General features: G+C 36.9%; 1 protein-coding gene across 1 annotated transcript in view; it reads right to left on the bottom strand.

Annotated features, from left to right (window-relative positions):
* Window positions 1–16,340, bottom strand: part of LOC105042201 (protein SPIRRIG) — a 40,373-nt gene extending 24,033 nt beyond the window's left edge. The window contains exons 1-6 of the mRNA XM_010919321.3: window positions 15,776–16,340; window positions 10,918–10,987; window positions 10,721–10,806; window positions 4,413–4,545; window positions 4,251–4,307; window positions 2,287–2,463 (exon numbers count right to left, since the gene is read on the bottom strand). Coding sequence (XP_010917623.1) covers window positions 2,287–2,463; window positions 4,251–4,307; window positions 4,413–4,545; window positions 10,721–10,806; window positions 10,918–10,987; window positions 15,776–15,981 — 729 coding nt within the window. The 5' untranslated portion in view covers window positions 15,982–16,340. The remainder of the gene's footprint in view (window positions 1–2,286; window positions 2,464–4,250; window positions 4,308–4,412; window positions 4,546–10,720; window positions 10,807–10,917; window positions 10,988–15,775) is intronic.
* Window positions 16,341–22,847: the final 6,507 nt, after the last annotated feature.

Genomic DNA, 22,847 nt, shown 5'->3' with positions numbered 1-22,847 from the left:
ATAAGGAACAAATTCCATTTGAATTCAACAAAAATAGTCAAGATCTTGAACTCCATAAAAGCATAAGGTCAACTTTCCAATTCAAGAACAAATTCAAGACCTTTTAAGGTTTGGATTTTTAGGTTTGGATCAAAAATAACAACTTTTAAATGCTACAGAATTTCTAATATCGCAAAATCATAAATTTTCTTATATCCAAATGTTGCCAATATCCAGAGTTCCAATAAAAAAGTCATATCGTAGTCCCAAATTTCTTTCATCCAAAATTTTATGAATGATTACTATCAACTTTTATCAATAGTTGTCATTAAATTAATATTAGAACATTGTTCAGATGTCATGTTAGCTTAAAGCCACACTGCATGGCAGTCAACATGCATATATAAAAATATCTTTGATTTATGACAACATATAGGGGTTGAAGAAATTTTCTTCATGGATGAAGCTATGCTTGACTAGAAAGATGTTTAAAACATCAATTTTTAAAAAAAAATCATAAACCAAACTTAAATGCCAGCACCATGCATATTGTCGTTCCAACATGTTACATGTCAGCACAGCACATTTCACATGTCATGCTGGCCATAGGCCAACGCACCACATACCACTAGCACTTAAATCCATTTTTCTTGCGTATGCATCAAATTGAAACTAAACAGATAGTACCATTAGTGCTAAGTTGACAAAATGCAAGGTTTGCCACAAAAAGTGAAAATCCAAATAGCTGATCAAGATCTAATATTTTAAATCACATGTCAACCGAAGATCTGAATACAAACTTCTTAACAATAAATTGAATAAATAATGTACCTCACCATGATACTATCCAATAGGTAAGGAACAGCCCAAAAATTGAACTTTTAGTTTTTCAAAATTTTAGACAATATAAATCTTGACCGATGCCTCAAATTTTGATGAAAGACCCACCACATATTTGCAACAGGTGAGGAACATCCCAAATATTGAACTTCTACTTTGCTGGAATTTTAGATGATGTAGATCATGACTGATGCTTCAAATTTCAATCAAAGACCCACCCACATATTTTGCACCAATCAGATTTGGGAATACAAGCTTGCATCTCTCTCTCTCTCTCTCTCTCTCTCTCTCTCTCTGTGTGTGTGTGTCCATGCATGCACATGCATATGAATGCCTAAGAACCATAATCATGTCACCATGTAAGACCTATTTCTAAGATGCCACATCTTAAGTAGAACCCAACTGACCAATTAAGGGGCAAAGTGCATATAAATCAACTTTCGCTAGGTTAGCATTTGCAAGCACCCTAGAAAGGGAAAAAACTTTTAAATCCAAATAAAATACTCAGAAAACAAAGATGACAAAAGAAAATAATGAAACAACAAAAATGGAACAGATACAAGTCCCAATATAGTAGCAATTTTCTATTGGATAACATACACAAGACCCCCAACTTCATTTAATACGAACCGATTATTTGTATGCGGAAGGATAACAACCAACAATTTAGGCTTTGAGAAATATCAACGCACATACATGCCAATGTAGTGGACAACTTTCAAATATGAATATCAATCACCTCAAAATGGACCTAAGTCCTAACACCTTTCCATTGAGGTAAACCTCTATTTCCAGAAATATGTGATTGGAGTGATGAAGAAAAGCGTATAGCTGTTGGATTGACCTTCAGTGGAGAAAAATCAAAAAGCAAAGACCTGGACCAGCGAGCATTAGCAGTAATTCTCATTCAATGCACCAGAAAGCAACTTCAGCTAGCAGATCAAACTAGTAGACAATTACTCTATAACTAAAAATTGAATCAAACTTGCACGAGATAAAATTTCAAAAAATATCTATAACAACCATCTAACATACTCAACCAACACAAGAAAAAAAGAATGGCGTGCCGCCGCATCCTACCATCTAACATACTCAAATGTATTTTGCATGGGCCCAGGCCTACCATAATTTTTAATAATCTTTATCTCAGAAATCAAAACAGAGTCCTTTCATCTAATAAACGCTATTGTCAATATCCATTTAACATATAAAAAATATACTACATAAAAAAAAGATTGGTTTCTCAAATTGAAATGACGAATAAATCCTCCACTTTGTACAACCTGATTCTACAGAACCATGGAGAACCAAAAAAATTGCTTGCTCGATTTTTTTCGAAAGGACTTTCTGATAGCATCACAACCATGGATGTGTGCACATGCATCTACATGGTAAATTCTAGTCAATATAACTTTGAAGAGCAAATCAGTAGAATTTGAGTTCAAATGACCACAAAGATAATGCTACCTCAAGCCGCCGCACTCGTGCAGCATCACCATCCATACTCTTTTCACTTGAATTTGATTCTTCTAGGCCAACTCCAGATTGTCTTTGATTGGACTGATCAGGGTTCAGAAGAGCATTGAGGATATGAATAAGACAGCATAGGATGCCAGAATCCAACAGAGGTTGCCTATCAATTGGCTGTGGATCAAAAATGAATGCAATATTAATTTAAAATTCATTTTGCCTCGTTTGTGTGCTTGTACACGGGACGTAGTGCTCGTGCAATTAATGGGTTCCCTGTGACTGTATTTTAATGGTAACTTGTGCCAAAAGATAAGACAATTTTTAATACATCAACCAACTGGACCATCTTCTTTTCTCCTTGAGATTTCCACCAGTCAAACCACAAATACAAGTCACTTGGACTACATTCCAAACAGGAAAATAAAATATCAAAAATGATAAAGAGATCTTCAGATTTCTAATATAGTGCAGAAAGAAAATAAAACGGGAAGCAAATCAACATTGCATTTACACTCATCACCTTTGAGACAAAAATAAAACAAGAAGTAAATTAATGTTATATTTACACTCATCACTTTTCAGACAATTATCGGGATATAAGTTGAAACTACATTGGAGCTGCCACCGGTTATAAAGCAACAACAGCTAATAAACACCTAAAGATATTTCCCAAATTGTTAATCATCAGCTCACTTGATTCATATTTAAAGTTTTGTTTGGTAAACCGATAATTCTTGAATAGTCCTCAGAATATTTGCTCTACATATGAGAGAAGTCAAAGGCACCAATACAACCCAGACTGTGGTTTGACATGACCATGCCCATGTGACATTCATGCAGTTGTGTTTAGGTATGCAGAATGTGTCCTCAAAAGTTGCAGATCGCTGCACGTATCATTTGACTAAAACATTCTAAAGAGAAATTCAAAGCAAACATCAAGAACATCAGAGTGCTAACTGCATATTCAAACACAATAATGAAGCCCCACATGAATTGCAGTGCAGTTGGGCCTAATGAAACCCATGTCACTTAAGTCAATTATCACTTGAGTCAAAATATCTGTTTAAATACATCAGGATGTATTTCTCCTTTTACTATAAGGAAGCTGCTGCAAGTTCAGAAAACCTATTTTATGCTCCCAAAGAGACTTAATATCGTACTTCCATACCCAAAACAAAAAACTGAAAGATTTTAGGAGAATATTATTTTTATTTACTTTGCTTTTTCAAGATTCTGAAAAGCAGTTATGGTGTGCGGTGGTCGAAATACAGCAGTGTAACTGCAGTATGTGGGTGTATATGTAGATACCTTGGTATTTTAGAAATATTTAAAATTAATGAAATTCAAAAATATAAATGAAATTATCTGAAAAATCAGAAACCAAAAATATATTAGAAAAAAAATTTGAATATACACTCTGAAATTTTTTGAGTCAATTTTAATGTAGTATGGCACATTAAGCTTAAAAAAATAACAAAATTTCCCTACAAACTATGCCCAAATTTCAGGTATAACACCACAAACAAATTTATGATTTGTCAAAAAATGGACAATCAAAAACAAGCAACAAGGATTCATGACTTATAACTAGGTCTGAAGTACTCATTTCAATAAAAAAAAAAAAATATTCAAAAAGGAACTTGAAAGTCAAACTTTTTCTAAAAGAAGTGACTCATCAAAAACAAGGCATTGTCATCAAATTTGTGTGCCTAGGCTGCATATGCAAGCAACTTGGGCTTATATACTATATAGGTTCCTGGTGTCTCACTATACAGCCCAGCCCCTATTGCACAAATGCAAAGGCATAGTCTGCTTCTTAAAACACTGCTCATTTTGAAATTAATGAAAATGATTAAATAAGCAATATAATGAAGCAGAATATAAGCCAACATTGACTGAGAAGTAAACCAATAAAAAATTTACAAAAAACTTTAAATTAATAAAAAAACATAAGGATATACCCCTGTCACCAAAATTTCTACTGCAAACAATAAATTTGAACCAGGGCTGATACCATCCTGCAGATAGGCAAAAACTTATGTAAGCACAGACCCTTTATCATTATAAAAAGTTCAAGAATGTTTGGAAAATGCATTGGACCAGAAGTTGGCAGGAGGAAAGACCTTTGTTTCTGAAAAGAAACTGATAACATCTTTGACATGCAAAGATCTTCCTTTGCCATAGATTCTCAACTTCTCCACATCTGTTACAAAGGCCCTTCCAACAACAAAAGAAAAAATGTGTGCTTCAACTAACCTGTCATCAAAATTGTGAGTTTAGAGAGCATCATCTCATTGCAAACTTAATGGTTACTGAATGACAGGAAAATAAATTTCATTGGAAGTTTTCGTCCTGCACCAAATTTTGTATAATGGGAATTTTCCTGTCAAATTTCAAACTAAGCACGATGTTGGTGCCAGCTTGTAATTTGTATAAAAAGTTGAGTTTGTTAACCTTATTCAACTTGTAAACTGACTTTAAATAAGTAAAAGTAATTACTTTCTTCATTATAAGTTTGCTTTTAAGAACTAATTCATTATTTCAAAAATTTAGGTCTGGATTGCTTATGCAATTATGCCTAATTTAATAAAAGACTTTCTCTTCAATCTGCTAATCATCTCTGTCAGCGTAACAAGATCCCATGGCTGTGTTCAAAATATGTGAATAAGATTCTGAGGATGAAAGATCACCCAACTAATAAAAATAATTAAGGTAATTATGGCAATGATAATGGTCCAAGGCAACAAAAGATTTTAAAGTAAACATATTGTCCAGTAGAATTGAGCAGAGAGATTGCAATATTAACCAGAACAAAAGATTAGAATCCTTCTCAAAAGAAGAGCTCAACGAGCATATTTCTAGTTAATAGCCAAACAAACATTGAGGTTAAATTACTTTTGGCACATATATAATGGTTCAGAATATCAGAACATCCAATAATATTAAAATGAGGTCTTCTTCATATCATATATAAAGTCAGAATAGTGGTTTATTAATAGCTAATTTTTATCTGTATCATAGCATTAGATTAATAAGCTATCATAGTAGAAATATTTTCAGCAATATCAATACACTTGACGGTAATTAGATATCCAAATATGTAAACATAGTTTTCTTTCATAGTTTTTTATCTAATTATGTTGTTGTTGGTTCAAGGTTTGGAGTTGTCATAGCTTGCATCCTTTGATCAAGCCTATCAGAAAAGGCAATATATATTCTAAAGTGTGCATGATGTATCATGTGTTTATAAGAATTCAATGTGCATTTTAGAGGACCAAAAAATGATTGATATACAAAACAAGCTTTTATAGTCTAGACTACCAAAAAAAAAAGGAGGAAGAAGAATAAGAAGTTCTGTTTGCATGATTTATTTTTATTAACAAACACAACATTTTTTTTTTTTGGCACAAAACAGGCTAAACTAGGTTTGCAAACTTGGTTTTGAATTTGGTGGTTTCATCCAAAAAATAGGAAAAAAAATATATTGAAAACAGGAAAGCTAGAGCAAAGCTTAATAAGGACATCTATATCACCTTGCAGTAGAGTACATTCTACCATCGATAATCTTTGGAATTATGATTTTATTGTTTACAAACTGAAAGTCTATAAACATGAATAATCATAAAAATCTATCAAAAACTTATAAAATGTTTGAGATTAATGTTACATTTGATTGGTTGGATAGCAATTTAGTTATTAAACATCTAGACATATAAATATCTATAGAAACGTATGCAATTATATGAAGTTACAAATAAATACGGAGTAAACATAATGATCGCCATTACATCAAGCACCAAGTAACAACAAATCAAGGTTGTCACAGGCAGCCACCTAGGCACATGCATGATCCAGCCTAGGCACTTGGGTGACCCTACCACATAGGCTCCTGTTGCTTTCCAGGCTTCAAGAGAGGCAGGCCTTTGGAAGAGGCAGTCACCCAAATGCCTAGGTTGGCAACTAGGCAAGAACCTAGCTGGCTTGGTGCCGATTTTGCCTTGAGTATGCACCTTATTGATTGATTTATGTATGGCATCAAATCTTCTAAGTAACTCAACTTTTAATTGTCGAAAAAGTATTGACCTTAAGAGAGAAAAATCGAATTGTTTATAAGGTATTCTCTTAGGAGCTAACTAATGCTTGAACACTATGTTCTCAGAAGCTTTAAATACTATAAATAAGTTGATAGAAAAATTACTAAACTCAGAACGAGCAGGTGACAGCCTTATTGCATAACTTAAGCAGTTGACAGCCTTCAATATACGTTCTGTACAGCTTATGAACAACTTTCAGAAAAACAAGTGATTGCTGGTCAGAACGGGCTGAGGCTCTGAAAGCTTTCCAACTTGCTTCAATTAGGGAATAGCTTGATTGATCAATCAAGCGGTTCTGCAGCATCTTTCAACCCACTGTCCACTCCCCTTCGCTTTCTTTGCCAAACCGGAAGATGCAAATCGCGAAGGCCATGTGCTTTCTATGAACCATATATGACATATGCGAAAGGATAGGCAGCCACTTTGCCACTACCTATGCGTTTTGCATAGACCTTTTGCAAGGTCAATGCCTAGGACCATCTATGCAGTTTGACAAACTGGCAATATATGCTTTGTGATTTGTATAGTTTGAAGAATATAACAACACTTACATGTATCCAAATGCCTAAAAATTTAAGCTAACATCTAGCAAATCCAAGATTAAAAATTTCGTATCTACTAAATGAAGTTCTCAATATACTGCACAAACCCTTTTCTCCTCTTAGCCCCTTAAAAATCTCGCAGAAAGACTAAAAAGTCTTTAAAATCAAGGAATAACCATATTTCTCTTGAATTTTGTAATACTAAACTTCCAAATGCTTTCTTCCAAAGTTTTACGTCCCAGCGAGATGAGGGGCGTCCCAGCCGTCCCGTCCCGTTTCTGTGAGAAAATGGAACCCAGACGAGCTAGAAAATCCGAAACCCATCAACATAGAGAGAGAAGAAGAAAGAGGAAAGAAGGAAAGGAAGGAAAAATGAAAAAAAGGAAAAATGAAAGGAAAGAAGAAGAAAAATGAAAAAGAAGAAAGGAAAGGAGAAGAAAAAAGAAAGAAAGAGCAAAGGAAAGAAAGAAAGATAGAGGAAAAGAAAGAAAAGAAGGAAGAAACAAAAAAAGAAAGAAGGAAAGGAATGAAGGGGAGAAAGATAAAGGATATTCATCAAGATATAGGACCAGGACTACTATCGGGACAGGATGGGATAGCAGGGTGTCTCGTTCCATAGAGAAATCGGGACACCTTTGTCCCATGGAATTTAAAACCTTGCTTTCTTCTAAAAGGTGACAAAGATTCATGTTCAATTCCAAGGTAACATTTCTCTTAGTCTTTACTTAACATCCAACAGTAAGTAGCCACCTTTTAACTCAAAAAAAAAAAAAAGACCCACAATGAACCCTACCTAGCCTACGTACATTTAGATATGAAGAGATGACCCAAACATAATAGTATTACCAAAATCATGCTGTAAAAAGAACATCTAACGCCAGTTTCATTCAACTGGAACAGGCTGAAATCACCAAAGCTGATCCAAAACCAACCGAAACTAATGGAAACTGAATTTGGGGCTAGTTTTTCTGTGATTCAGCCAAAACTTCATCTTGAGGCTAGATGTCAGTTAGGTGTGTCCACCATGATGGCTACTTGGTTTTGGAGGGGCATTACAGTACGTCTGCATCAAGTCAACTTGTTTGTGTATATTCCACAAGGCAATGATCCCGAGCTACTTTCAAGTCAACAAAATTATATATCAAAACTGAAAAATATGCATGTACAAGAGCATTGCCTATTCCAGTTTTATATCATAAACATAGCCTTACATAATGAAAATAACGAATGACATGTTTTAGAGGCATCCAAGATTCTGATTAACCACTTGGTCATAATAATGTCAAGAGGGTAGTCATCTAGATTGGGCCATCTTATTGAGTGGTCATGCAATCAAATCACGGCACAGGAAAGGGATGCGTTATATTTCTAGCCCACATTTTGAAGAAGATCCACAATCCAACCTTTGGAATATTAAGACTAGTTTAGAGGGATAACGAGCATTGTTAAGAAGGATAGGAAAAATTAGAAAAGTTTGATCTTTCCTTTCATTCAAAAGGATGCAAGTAATAAGATGTTGCAACAACAGGCTTCCCTCCAATAAGAGCCAAATTGGCAACCGAGCTGAAAGTATGCAACAACGTAAGTAGGCACAATTGGATCCATGAGATCATGCCTTTGTGCCAACTGCTCAAATGAAGATCAAGTTAAACAAGTAACTAATGGTCACAAAATCTTAATAAATTCTCAAGCGACTAACCATTATGACCGTCAGTACCTCAAAAGGATTACTTGGAATCATGTAATTAAATAAATTTGCCTTGATGAAGAGGCAATTGTAAAGGATCTTGGTAGCCAGCGAAAATTTTTGGAATACCCTCTTTCTCTGGATTCTGTATAAAGGCAGTAAATTTGAAATATTTCCTTATCAGTCCATCCTCCATCCTTGTAGGAGCACCTGGGAGAAGCAACCTTTTGCCACGTGCATAGAAAACGTCAACATCAAGAAAGTTCTGTTCAAACATAATGACCAAATCTGTTATTGCATTAGCACCATGCATTTCGCATATAGATACGAAACCATGTATTCACCAAATAAGGATAGAAGCCAATGAGGTGGTTTTCCTTCTAGTGCTCATTTGATGAAAGATGTCAAGGTCATTATCCTTGTTCGACTCAATCTTTATCAAGGTTTTAAATCCTATGGCATAGAGCTGTCCCAATTTTCCCATTGAATGGGATGTGCCACTATCCTGCCTTGTCCTGACACTTGGGATAGGGGACATCCCAAGACGTGCTGCTTCGGGATGGTATACGGGTGGGTTTTTTCAAGTATCAAACCTGTCCCGAAGCCTAACAGGATCCATTTAGCAAAATCCTAAGAGTTTGGGAACGGTTTGGGATTTAAAATTAAAACCCATTCGGGTTTGGGACATGTTTGAAATTTGACCCTTGAGTATGCACTACCCAAACCTGATTATATAATACTATATATTTTTTTTATAAAATCATTCATACATACATACATACATATATATCATAGAAGGGAGAGCAAATAATGGACTTAATGTTGGAATTATGGATTATGATTGTTTGTTCAAGTTTGAATCGGAAGTTTGATGTATTATTGATTTTTACTTGATATTAGTTATATTTAGGTCATTATGCAAAGGTCTCTATCCCCCTCCTTTTTTTAAAAAATAATTCTAGGTCAGGTACCCAATCCGACCAGAATAACCCAATTCGAATAAAGATTAATCAGGCAGATTTAGGTACCCAAATTTACCATTTTCTGATGGTGTGGATTTGGGATTTTTGGGCAAATTTTTAATCAGATTTTGGATGGGTTCAAGTAGTAGGGTTTTAAACAGGTTTGGATATGAGTAGAGCAAATTTTGTGGGTACCTTAGTGCTGACTAGGATGCTAGGACGATGATGAGACGATCCTATACCGACGCTTGGGACAGTACCTCATCACAGTGTCCCATGGGATGTTCCACCAAGACTTGAGTCCGTGATCCTTATAATGCCCAACATGAATATAAAATAAGCACGGTTTGATAGTTTGAGAAAAGAATTAAGCAGTTAATTTAAAAGGTAAGATGCGTCAATAAATAGCAGCAACAGTTATCAAGCAGTCCATCTATTATAGCTTACTAATTAAAGATTTTGCATGAAGGTCTTGTACATATGATTTTTGGATTTACAGGCTGCAAGTGCAATCAAAAGCAATATTTTCACTACCATGTCCAGTACTTGGATTTCGCTGCGATGGGACAGCATGGTATGGTGCACAACCATACCTATACATCATAAAGAAGCTAAATCTGCATAGTACCCATACGATGTGGTGATAGGGTATTGTACCAAGCCCCTGTAACATACCAATTTCCTACCAGTATAGTATTGTACTATAACATGCCCACTATGGACTACTATGGTCCATTATGTAAAACTTTGATCAAAACCTCTCAGATAATTGGCATTGGTTTACAATTAGGGCCCCAGTATACCTTGTTGATAACAATTTCTTTGGCATTACCATGAATAGAAGAACCAAAAATCTACCTTCAGATCTGCTTGCAGCATAGAAAACAAATTATTATTGCCTAAATGCCTCTATGTATACAATCACATAAACATTGATCATTTCAAATTATGTTTTCCAACACATAGGAAGATTCAATAGGAGGTATAAGATGTTTCGAGATAAATAATATATGTATAAAGAGATAATTATGTCTTCATAAAAACTTCCACAAAGTTATATGCATCCACCATAATTAGTTCATACCAGCATGCAAGGCAATATGGAAATTTAAGAATCAGCAACTAAGGGAAGAAGTGAGTTCATACTTAGTAACTAACTGGGCTACATTAGACTGCTGCTTAACTAGTCTACAAAAGATGTCTACTGCCATATTTAAGGCCATTTCTTTCTCCTGCATGAAAACAAATTTGCAGCATAAGAATCTACATTGTAGCAAATATCAAGTACTACAAGTACTATTAAAGTAATAATACTAGAAGAACATGAACAAGTATTAAAAGACCTTTTCAGAGCTGGAAGAGCGGAATTCTTCCCAGAACCTCTTAAAGTCCAGCTCCAATTCATGTTTGCCCCTGCATTTATTAAAAGAAGAAACAAGTCTCCATAAATAATGCGATGTCATGCACAAAGAAATTCAACAACTAACCCATGAAAAAAAATAATGTTTGAGGTATAATCTTCCAAGTACAGAGTAAAGGTTGACAAAAAATAGAGAAATAAAAGAATAGAAAAGAAAAACTCCAAAGAGGCAAAAAAAAATCCCACCATCAAGCCACTCTTTTCAAATTTTATGTGAGTCTTTATGGCTTTGAAAGCAGAAAACACTAGCAAGTTGGCTAAAAATTACATTGGCCTGAATCCTATTGCACATCAATGAAGTATGCTGATGAATGCTAACGAAGCTTTGATAACGTGTGAGTATAATCTAGTGAAAATTGTACCTTAAAACCTGACAACCATATCCTATCTACAACATCAGCCATATGAGTATAATCAGTTTGATAACATTTTATCACTACAATCAATTAAGCAACTATAAAGTTGGTCAAAAATTGCACTGGCCTTAATGCCATTGCACATCTGCAAAGTATGTTGATGGATGTTAATGAATCAATCCTGACAACCTTTGATAATTTGGGAGTACAATTTAGTGAATATGGTATGTTAAAACCTGACAGCCTTCTCCTATAGACAATGTCAGCTATATCAATCCTGAATTCTCTATATTTGCTGCCAACTTCTAGCTAATGCTACTATGGGTTAAAAAGGGGCTTTAGATAAACATTGACATAATAGGTGATGCTATTATGGGATGAAAAAAATTCCTTTCTGGTCACATGGTTTTAAGCGCACACAAGGAGCAAACCACCATAATTTTGACATTCTCATTTAGAAGGGGAATGCTTAAGGTTGGGTGACATCAAGAACAACTTCATAAACCATTTCCGAGATGAGAATGGGTCCAAAGGTTATGAAAGAATGTCCAAGACCAAAAATGTCTACCATTATCCCTCAGTTAGCTAGACTAGAACTGAACCAAGAATATCATCTTCCCGATATTGTAAGAAGTTGTATAAGGATGATGATAGCCCATAGGCGCTCAGAACTGGTAAACGCCTTCCAGAGGGGGTGACTGTGCAAGAACCAAATCAATAGATAGAGAGGCTAGGGGGCATATCTATGAAGAGCAACAAAGATTAAGAATGAGGAGATATAAGTAGAATGTATTCGTACTGTAATTTGATTGTTGGACTAAACAAAATTATAATCCATAAACCATCATGGGATAATGGATAAATCTTGTACCAGATTTTTGGCTTTTTTCTCCTCTTGTGTACGGATTCATGAAAAAGATTCTGTTCACCTTTTGTAAAACTCTTTATGGCTCTCTGTGCTCTTGTTTTGTAAGACACCAATGTCAGACCATTCTATCATCAATTACATAAATAACTGGTATAAAATACAGTAAGCATATCTTAAGGTCCTCAGGCTTCCATGATCTTCAAAAACCTAAATGGCTCTGATGTTGACTTAAACAAGTTCTACTGAACGAAAGTCAATAATGGCTGTGACCCTTCAGGACTTGGATCAGAGTCAGGATATAGATAGATCGAGTCATTCTCCAGGCAATCCAATAATTGCTTGAGTTGACTAGGTCAAACTCAATACATCAGGTGGCCCAATCCGTGACTTGATTAGTTTTAAAAAAGTAATCATGTGAGAGTGCCAAAGTTTGCAGGTTATATTTGTTTAGAGTCAGGGTTAGAGAGATTGTTCACTTCGTTCTTGGATCAACAATCACAGCTCATCGGGAAAAGAATGGGGACCTAGGAGTCATTGCCGCAAGAGGAAAGGACCACCAGATGCCATTGCCATTGAGAGTGAAGGATACCGCACTACTGATGTTAGAAATTGCATAGGAGCAGGTGCCAAAAAAAAATGAGGTAGAATCAACCTGTTGAGCACCTATCAACTTGATAACATTCATCCCCACATTGTTGTATGAAGAGTCGTGTCCTGGATCTCCACATAAGTTAGGGAATCTACTAAAATGAAAGAGTTTCTCATAATTAAAGAAAGCAAGTTTAGTAGTAACTTATAAAAAACTTATTAAAAAATAACCAGTTGCACTTGTTTATGATGTCTAAATATGGAAGCTTTATTGCCATAGTTTAAAATAAGGTCATTCCAATGCACGAGGTTCCCACGACTACAGGGTCTAAGGGTCAAAGTACACAGCCTTACCCTCACATACAGAAAGGACGTTTTCACGTTTGCAGACCCATGACACCTAGCTCACAATGGAGCAACTTTACCATTACACCAAGGCCCATCCTCCACTAAGCCAAAATTTACAAACTAAAAATTGTGCCTTTTACTGAAGTACAAGAAGACAGTGGTATTCAGAAGTTGAAGACAGTATGTGGGTGGACAAGGGATCAATAGCACTTCCTTCAAAAAATATAATTTGCTAAAAATAAAAGAGCAAAGGTTGCAAAAAGCTAACAGGAACAAAATAGGAAAGGCAGTGTTTTAATAAGCGGCCACCATATGCGGGCAGTCAAGGAACCACATAGCACAAATGCAATATGCAGCCCCATAGGCAGGTGCATATGCAATCAATATTTTAAATGTTAAAAAATACATATAATGTATTAATATGATAATAATCATAGCAATAATTTTTATAAATAATAGCAACATTGATAACAATAACACCTAGCAATTAATGCTTAATACTTAGTACTTGATTCTTAATAGCAATAATTATAGCATAATTAACATATTGACATTGTTAATATACATTTACTTCGATGGCTTGAAACCCACATCCAAGCCAACCATTAGCTTGAACATGCATGATTTGTATAGGTCTCAATAAAAGTGTTGATACATCCGATCACACAATGCTAAAAGGTCCATATATGTGGTCATTCAATGATAAGAACATTGCATATGTAGCTGGATGACTCTCATCGAACTGCATGTGTCCATAAAGTACTAGGAAACCATATTGTTGGCCCATCTATGGCCCGACTACACATAGCAATTAGGGTATGTGGTGTGGTGAGGGGACAGCATATGCATATCCTGCCACAAAGCAGCCTTACACACCGCATTTTAGAACAGTGAGAAAAGGCAGCTATCAGTTTGATCAGACAGAAATTAAAAGAAGATCCATAAGGGGGGTTGATCGGCAAGCCAATTTGGGATGGAGGAAGAACCAAACCAAAGCAATTATGATCCAATGCTGGCATATCAATAATTTATTTAAATCTAGCATCCCACAATCACCAAATATTTAAAGGTGTCTGCAAGATGAAAAATGTATAAATTATCCTCTCTTCCATAAACAAAAATCTCATGGACTCATCAATAATCCAACAGAAATGACCAAATCTCCATATTCTGGTGATCCCCAGCAAACACATGGCTCAAGGAAGCAATGTGATACATATTTCATAATAAATATGGGCAATTAATGACCTAGCCGCATATGTTCTCCCCCAAACCGTTATAAAAGGCCAAAGGACCTCTAATAACATGTCACTTCGTGAAAAGAGCTGAATGAAGTAGGAAATAAAACAATTTGCTAATGAGGGAAATGGTTCAATACATATACATATATAATAGTGGTGATGCAATACATGTAAGCCTACCAAAATACACGATATAAAAAATGCAGCATCTACATCCCATGCATGGTACTATGGCATATGCTCCCTAAATCGCTGATACCCTAACCCAGTAGTATGGCATATTGTCCCTAAATCATTGACACCCTTATCCCTAAATGTTTATAGAATTTATAGCATATTACTCCCCAAATACATTTCTAATTGAGGAAGTACCTTATGGAAGCCAAACAAGCTGACGAATTTCTACAAGAAATTAGCCTTTTATTCTTCCTTTCCTAGCTTGAGTTTCCAAAATCTTCAAAGATCATTCTATTGCTAATGTAATAATTTCCTAGCTCTGACAATTTAGAGCCTTCAATTTTTTAAAAAACGATTCATGAAAGTACACTCAGTTGTAACATTTCCAACCAAATTTAAATCAAAACCAAGGCACTTCACCAGCTGAGCCATGCATATTGCTAAAAACATGACCACACCGGTCATACCTCCAGGCTCCAGACATGTAATAGTGTCACTTTCCTGGTTGGCTGTTTCTCCTTTTCTTTATTCAAAAAAAAAAAAGGGATTGGTCGGCTCATTGATTCTAAATTAGACCTCCCAGTCAACACCATGCACAATTATTGGGATTCATATATATGCAACAAATCCAACAATGGACGATCTGCTCTGCTTCTGATACACCTTGCAGTATTGACCAGAAATTTGAAATTCAATTGCTTGAGTTAATAAGTACTTGAAGATCTATTCTATGCTGCCAGCCGTCACATGTCTTATAGTGTCTCCAATATTATTGGAAGGAGTTGCCTTGAAATTCCCCACAAAAAGAAGGGATAATTATTGTTCTCAATTTAATCTGCCAGCAGAAACATTAAATAAATCTAAAAAATGCACATAAATGTTTGATCAAGCATTGCATCCCTGATCTGTTGAAAGGATTCTTGTTGGAAGTTTTTCAGCTGTAAATCTTAGAATTTTTGAAAATGTAAATTCCAGTATTTCCTATCTAATTTTGTCCTCAAAAACAAAAAAGGTCCTTTTTTGCCAGTAGTTCGTAGTTGCTGGATCAGAAATAGTCGATCTTTCTTCTTCTTTCGTGGTGATAAGACATTGTACGTTTGCTTGGGGCCATCAACAGGCTAACAATCGAAAGCAGCTAAATGAAGATACGTCCGAACTTTGAACCGAGATAGAGAGAGATAGGGAGGGAGGGAGAGCACAGACCTGGAAGGGGACGAGCCCAAGAAACCATATCGTGTCGGCGAGCCTTCCGGCGTTCCAAATTCATATGTCCCGTCAGCGGCGGCAGCGGCAGGCGCTAAAGCAAACGACCCAGAGGGCTGGGATTGGGACTGGGAGAGGCCAACCTTCTCTTTGATGTCCTTAAGCAATGAGGCCCATTTCATCGTTTTCCGCGATGACTGGAACATGTGGTCCTCATCCGACGAATCCCCACCCCCTCCCGATCAAACCCTAGATCCGATCCCCGGATCCAGCGACCCCGATCCCCTCCTCCTTCTCCTCGACCTCCAGACAGCACCTCTAATCAAGAAACAACCCGATCAAAACGCCAAAAAAACGATGGCGGCGCGGCTGGGATCGATCGAGACGCCAGATCTCGTCCTCCGCCGCGGTGTTCCGATCGGAACCGATCAATGATCGGGTTTTTATAGAAATCTAGAGGGATTGCTTCGGGGTAGAGGAATGAGGTGATTTCCTGGGAGAGGGAAGGGAGAAAAATGAGAGAAACGGAGAGAGAGAGCTGAGAGAGACGCGATTTCGGTTGGCGAGGGAGGGGTCGAAATGGAGAGCTTTTATTTTTTTTTTTCCTTTTTTTTCTTTTTTTTTTCCTTTCTCATCTCGCTGTCAGAGACGCAGAACACAAAGAGCTTCGGTCGGACGCGCTCCCTGCTTCTCTCTCTATTTATTTCTCTCTCCTCTCATTCTCTCTCTTCTGCGGGCTACATCGCCGCCCGCGCCGGTGCCACGTCGGACGATATCATACCGCCACGTGGCGACGCGGAACGGACGTGCGAGCCTCTAATGATGCCCCACCTGGCTCTGCCAGATACGGTAAAAGCCTCATCGCAGCAAAAATATAAATTCCACGTTAGATCCGTGCCAGGTGGAATTCACTATTCACGCACTCATTTGCACGACTTTTAAAACCCAGATGGAATAGATAGAAGCGGAGTGCAAGAGTTGTTCGGAAGTGTGGCGGAGGGGAGCGGGTTCGATGGCGTTGGCGTGATGACAAGAGCTAGTGGTAATCGCGAGTCTAAGGTGGAGATTTCAAAAGAAAAATGTTTTTTGATGACGGTGTCGGGGCGGTGGTGATGGAGGAAAGGCAAGACTTTGTCCTGCTGCAGTTACCAACGGTGAGAATACTTACCCAGGATTGCCTGTGATAAATGCATGTAATGTGGTGAGTTTATCTTGGCACTAGAGTAATTATCTTCATATGCTAATATAGTGTTCTCACAAGCAAACTAGGTCATGACAGTAATTGATCAAGGGTGGAATTGGGTGCACTGATTGTTTATCGGATGTGCCGATTGAGCTTGGATTGATTTTAGATTGACCTTTGGTGTTGATTCCAGGCCTCATTCCGCAACTCTAGAATAATCATTCTTGGGTCAATTTAGGGTGGGAATCCAATCTAGATTTTGTAGGTATATGTGTTTTCTAGTAGCTTGAGTTTATGTATGTTAATAGAATTCTAGGATAGATGGTGTTTAAGATAATGAAATTGAGTTAGATCGGGACCTACTTCATTTGTTTTATTAGATTTGGTTCAAATCACATAATAATTGAATGGCATTGAAAATAGAGATGCCTCAACAATAGAAACGTTTGAAAGTGCATGAAACATAGTAAATTGCTTTAATTATATAAGATATGGAAAAACAATCTTCACTTTTTTATAAATGAATTTCTAAATTAAGCTTGATGCACAATTTAACACTTCCTACATTGTTTTCTATTTCCACTAACCAAGATGCATTCAAATTGATTTTAGCTATGGTTTATTATGACATTCTTACAATGAGTTAGTACAGTTTTGAACAACTTAAATTTAGACATTTTGATTCATATTATTGAGAACATGCATTCAACATTGCAGAATGAGTTTAGGGTTTATTTTACATAGACATTCTTCTGTTTAGTGTTTATCTTACTTGGGTTTTCCTAGATTTTTCTTTACATTACATGGGTAAAATAGTTTTATCGGAGAATCCAAAAGAATCTCAAGTAAGACATAATTGACAAACTAATGATCTTAACATAGATTGAGATGGAGACCATCCTTGAAAATATCTAGCTCCAGCCATGATACTTATTGCATTCTTTACCCAATTAACCAATGCGAATGGGATTTTAGATGAGAGGAATGTAAATGTATTGCAAGTATATTTTCTACGGGCCTCCCAAGCCAGCAAGTATTTTTCTGAACCATTGTCTACTCGCATCAAGATTGAATGCTCGAATGATTGTCAACATCGAAGTCAATAAGTAGAAAGCTTTTTACTCAAAATAACTACCAAGCATTCATTGGTCTCTCTGCATTAAATGATTCTTTATATTGAGCAAGATCGTACAAGAGTTGTTGTTTCATAATAGATGCTTTCAATCCGCATTACCGACTTTTGGATCATAAAAGCTCAACATTATGAATGGTAAACTTGCTAAGAATTCCCATCAAAAGCAAAGAAATTTTCCTCCAATATTGGAGTAGAAGTTGATTTTGATTATCAAAATAAAAAAAAAAAAAATACTGTAGAGAGGTCAGGGCTGAAATTAGATCAGATACAGATTGAATATCGATATATCCAAATCTATATTTCTTTTGACCGATGAATATAAATAAGAATACAGTTATTATTCGAATACAAAAATCTATATTAATATTTATTTTAAATGAATACAGATACAATTAGGATATTAAAAATATGAATATAATTATGGATATAAATTAGATAATTAAATTCTATGACTATAAAATAAAAAATATTATTAAATAGATGATAAATCAAGTTAATAATATATTTATATGATTGTATATTTTGTTTAAAAATTAATAAATGATATATAAAATTATACAAAATTACAGGTAGACTCGAATATTCAGATATAGATTGGATAGTTGTCTATCCATATTCAAATCTATTTTTTTTTACGAATATAAATACGGATATAGATATTAGTCAAATTTTTAAATTTTTATCTATATTCATATTGGCTTGTGTTGGGGAATACCCACCGACCGACCGACCGACGGCCGGAGGGACCGACCGACCGACGGCCGGAGGGACCGACCGCCGTCCAGCCGACCGATCGATCGGCGGGCGCCATCACCGGCCAATTAACAGCCCTTAACCGACTGAGGATGTGTCGGTCGGGCATACTTTTCCTGTTCTCCCGACCGACTGAACCGGGGAGTCTGATGGCCGACTCTCGCAAGACTCGCTGACCAACAAAATGGCCCGAATCTCCACCTGACGCCACACAGCTGGCCACCGACCTAGGGTCGGTCGACTCCTCCGATCGCCGTACAGCCGCCAGAGCTTGTCAGTCCTAACAGCAACATGCGGCACTGCCACCTAAGGGTATTATCCCGCCTAGGGCATTGTCAACCCTAGTGATTTGACAGCCCCACGGCGATATGACACTTTTACGGCGACTCTGACAGTCTACAGTGAGTTGACAATTCCTCAATTGTCCGCGCCATTAATGACGGCGCCATACCATGCTCCACTATATAAATCGGGGAAGGCAACAGTGCAGGGGATCTCTATTTCGACTTCAAAACCACAGGCTTGCTCCCTCCTCTCTCTCTCTCTCTCGATTGAGCTCTCTGTCTTCATTTCACTGTTGCCCAGTCACCTCTCTGACTTGACCGTCGGAGGGTCCCCGCCGGAGCCGCCTCCGGTCAGTGTGGACTTCCCTTTTTGCAGGCGCTCGTTTTTCGGCGATCAGGCGACGAGGGGATTGGCCGCAACAGATTGGCACGCCAGGTAGGCGGGACGTCCGACACCTGCAGGACCTCCGTCGCCCGGTGATCAGGCGATGAAGGGATTGGCCGCAACAGATTGGATACTAAAATAGAGCCGGATGGATGTCATTCATATTAATTTCACCCTTAAGAGAGAGCAGGGAGAGGAATGATCGAGACATGGATCGGTCAAGATTTTTGATCAAAATGGGGAGGATTTAAAAAATATGACACATGTGAAGCACCCATTTAGCATATGAATATGCTTTCCCCACAGCGGGCCTAGTCTTCTGATGTAACCAATGAGGAAGAAAGAACCGCAACCGATCATGAATAGATAATTGATAACTTAGTACTAATTGTTAACATTCAACTTTTGTAATCAATTCTAAACACTCTGTGCTTAATTTTCCTTTTTTTTAACATCAAGTGTGGGAGGTGGCTTTAAATCCCAGGTGCTTTAGTTGAGAGAATTCAAGAGTCAAAGCCCAACAAGCTTCTGGCACAAACCAAAGAACAACAACAACCCTTGCTTTACCTTAGCCGCAACTCCATCCCACTTGGTCGTTAGGAGGAAAAAGATAAATAAAAAAAAAAAGAGAAAAAACTCCATCTTACTTTACCGTTTGGTCTACATCAGAGTTAAATATATATTTTGCTACCTCACCCACCAACCCCACAACATTGAATCACTCAATGGCAGACCCAGAATTGGGTAAGCTTTAATCATCCCAATCCCAAGCTTTTTGATTTGGAAGACTGGAGATCTGTCACACCAACAAGCCACAATGGAACTCTACCGGCTCCATTTGATGACCCCTCAAGCCTCGTGGCCGAGACCGGATCCAGTCGCCCTCGCCAAGTCAAAAAAATCCCACCGCAAAGGTGACAAAATCCAAGGTCATGAGCTAATCTTTTGCCCAAAATAAAAGCAATGGATCCATCAGCGATTTTTTGGAACATAAATAAATGGGCTTAATTTGAGTATTCTACTTTTTAGGTCACTTTTTCCTTTTAAAAAGCTTTACCGGATCGGCGGGTGTCTAGTCTCCATACGTCTCCGCCAATCTCGTTTCAAAACTAATCCGGTGCTTTGCCGGGATCATTTAAATGCAAGCACGTTCAAAACATAATGAGAAACTTGATACATTTTTTTATTTTAAAAATAAAAAATAATTTATTTTATTTATATTTTTTAAAAAAATATAAATATATTTAGTTATGGCCAATTACTTTCTAAAAACAAAGATGGTAGAAAAGATGATACTACAATGGAGATAGTGAAGACGACCTAATGTTGGCAGGAGGTTTAGTAGTAGTATAGTAGGGATGACAATGATGGATGCATGGAGGTAACAATGATAAAAGCGGTAGTAATGGTAATAACAAAAAAAATAAAATTTTTATTTTTAAAAATATTAAAAATAAGAGTTAATTATTTTTATTGTTTCAGAAATAATAAAAAAATTTAAAAAGAATAGAAAATAACAATAATGGTAACAAATAATTCTCTATCTTGATTTTTTATTTTATTTTTAAAATAGAAAGTAAGAAATAAAATCCCTATGGGATTTAAAAAGATTCCTTGAGGCTTTTTTTTCCAAGGCATTCACTTTCCCTCTCAACCGAGTGGATTGCGCCCTTAAGAAGATTTAATTCCCCAAAAAGAGTATTGCTGCAAATTATCCACCTAATCATTGCTCAATTTGTAATGGCTCCAGAGGTTGTTATAATATATGGAAAATAGGCCGGTGACATGAGACCTTAAATATCATTCAGATTACAACTTTTCCAATAGAATTAGCGACAAGTAATCTTGAGCATCTTTTTATCTAAAAAGCCATGTTTAATTGAGATTGCAACCAAGCCGGAATAATAATTTGCTCAAACTGTTCTTGTTATACGGCAAGAGGGGATTGGATTTGGCTCAAACTAGACAACGTACATCTAAGCTTATATCTAATGTGTGATCTGAATTTGAGTTTCAATTAAAGATTAACACGACATTTTATCATGAAGTCAAGAAAAAACCATCCATTCTGGCTAACAAAGTTTTTTGCAAAAAAAATATTTTTTTCAAAAAAAAAACTATTTGGGTATCACCCTCCCACCCCCACCAAAATAGGTGGTCACACCACCACCCCCCAGCCCCAACCCCACATCTTACTAGTAAAATTGGCACTCTAAGTACTAGTTATGTCTGAAACGACTATTCTTATTCCATAACAATTGATGCTAAATAAAGGTCAGTATTTTACACTAAAACGGCCCTTTGTTTAAAAAGTCCGGCATGCATTGCGCTCACCCAACACGCACCAATGGAAGGCCTGCAGAGATCTCTTGCGGCAGCCGCTACCTGCCATCAGCCTGGGGACGAACGAGTTCACGAGACCTAAGCTGGAACTCGGCCGTCTCCAAATAAAACGGCCTCGAGATTCGTGCAGAGGACGGGACGGTGCCGTACGGCAGCGGGAGAGGAGCTGGAGATAAATATACCTGCGGTGGGCCCCACGTGGAGGGAGCTAGACCCGTGGGTCCCAGAGAGGTTAGGGAGCAGGTGTGGTGATGGTGGGCTCCACGTGGCGTGGGTTCGGTGGATAAAGTGCGAACTCCGGAGCGCGGCCGAGGGCGCGGAGATGCGGAATAAAGGGCGGCATCGGCGGACACTTTTGAACGCGTAGAGATCAGCTATAGGAAACTGAATACCAAACAGCATAGTTACGGAGATGGAGCAGGACCACACGAGGGCCTTTCCAAAAATCAAGGTCTGATTTTATGCTAACTGGTCTACATGATGTACGGATCAGTTTGACTTTTATACATAAATCATAAAATTAATAATAAAATAATAACCCATCCTTTGCAATCAAATTGGTTTGGTGCATCAAATAATATACGAACCGCATAATTAAATAAAAAATTATTGCCTACACTATATACACCACATAGTGGTGCATGCAATCAATTATAATCATTATTTTCTATAAATTTTGTTCATCAAATATGCATCTTAATGCATCATCATAAAATTTAACGATCGTATTTTACTGCATATATGATCATACAGTGCATATTGACCATATTTTATTATGTACACGATTACATGATCCATGCAATATAGGCAATAATTTTTTTGATTTGAGTTTAGAGTTGGAGGTTAAGTTACCTATATCTCATTCATGGATTCTAAGCATGGTTACAGTTCTAACTTGGTAGATTGCTAGCCAAATCTAACTTTACTCGATTAACTTATACACCTAAAATTATATACCATATTATGAGAAGATTGTTATATTAAAGGAG

Source organism: Elaeis guineensis, chromosome 3 (assembly GCF_000442705.2).
Source record: "Elaeis guineensis isolate ETL-2024a chromosome 3, EG11, whole genome shotgun sequence".
Taxonomy (NCBI): domain Eukaryota; kingdom Viridiplantae; phylum Streptophyta; class Magnoliopsida; order Arecales; family Arecaceae; genus Elaeis; species Elaeis guineensis.
This window is presented reverse-complemented; position numbering and strand designations above follow the sequence as displayed.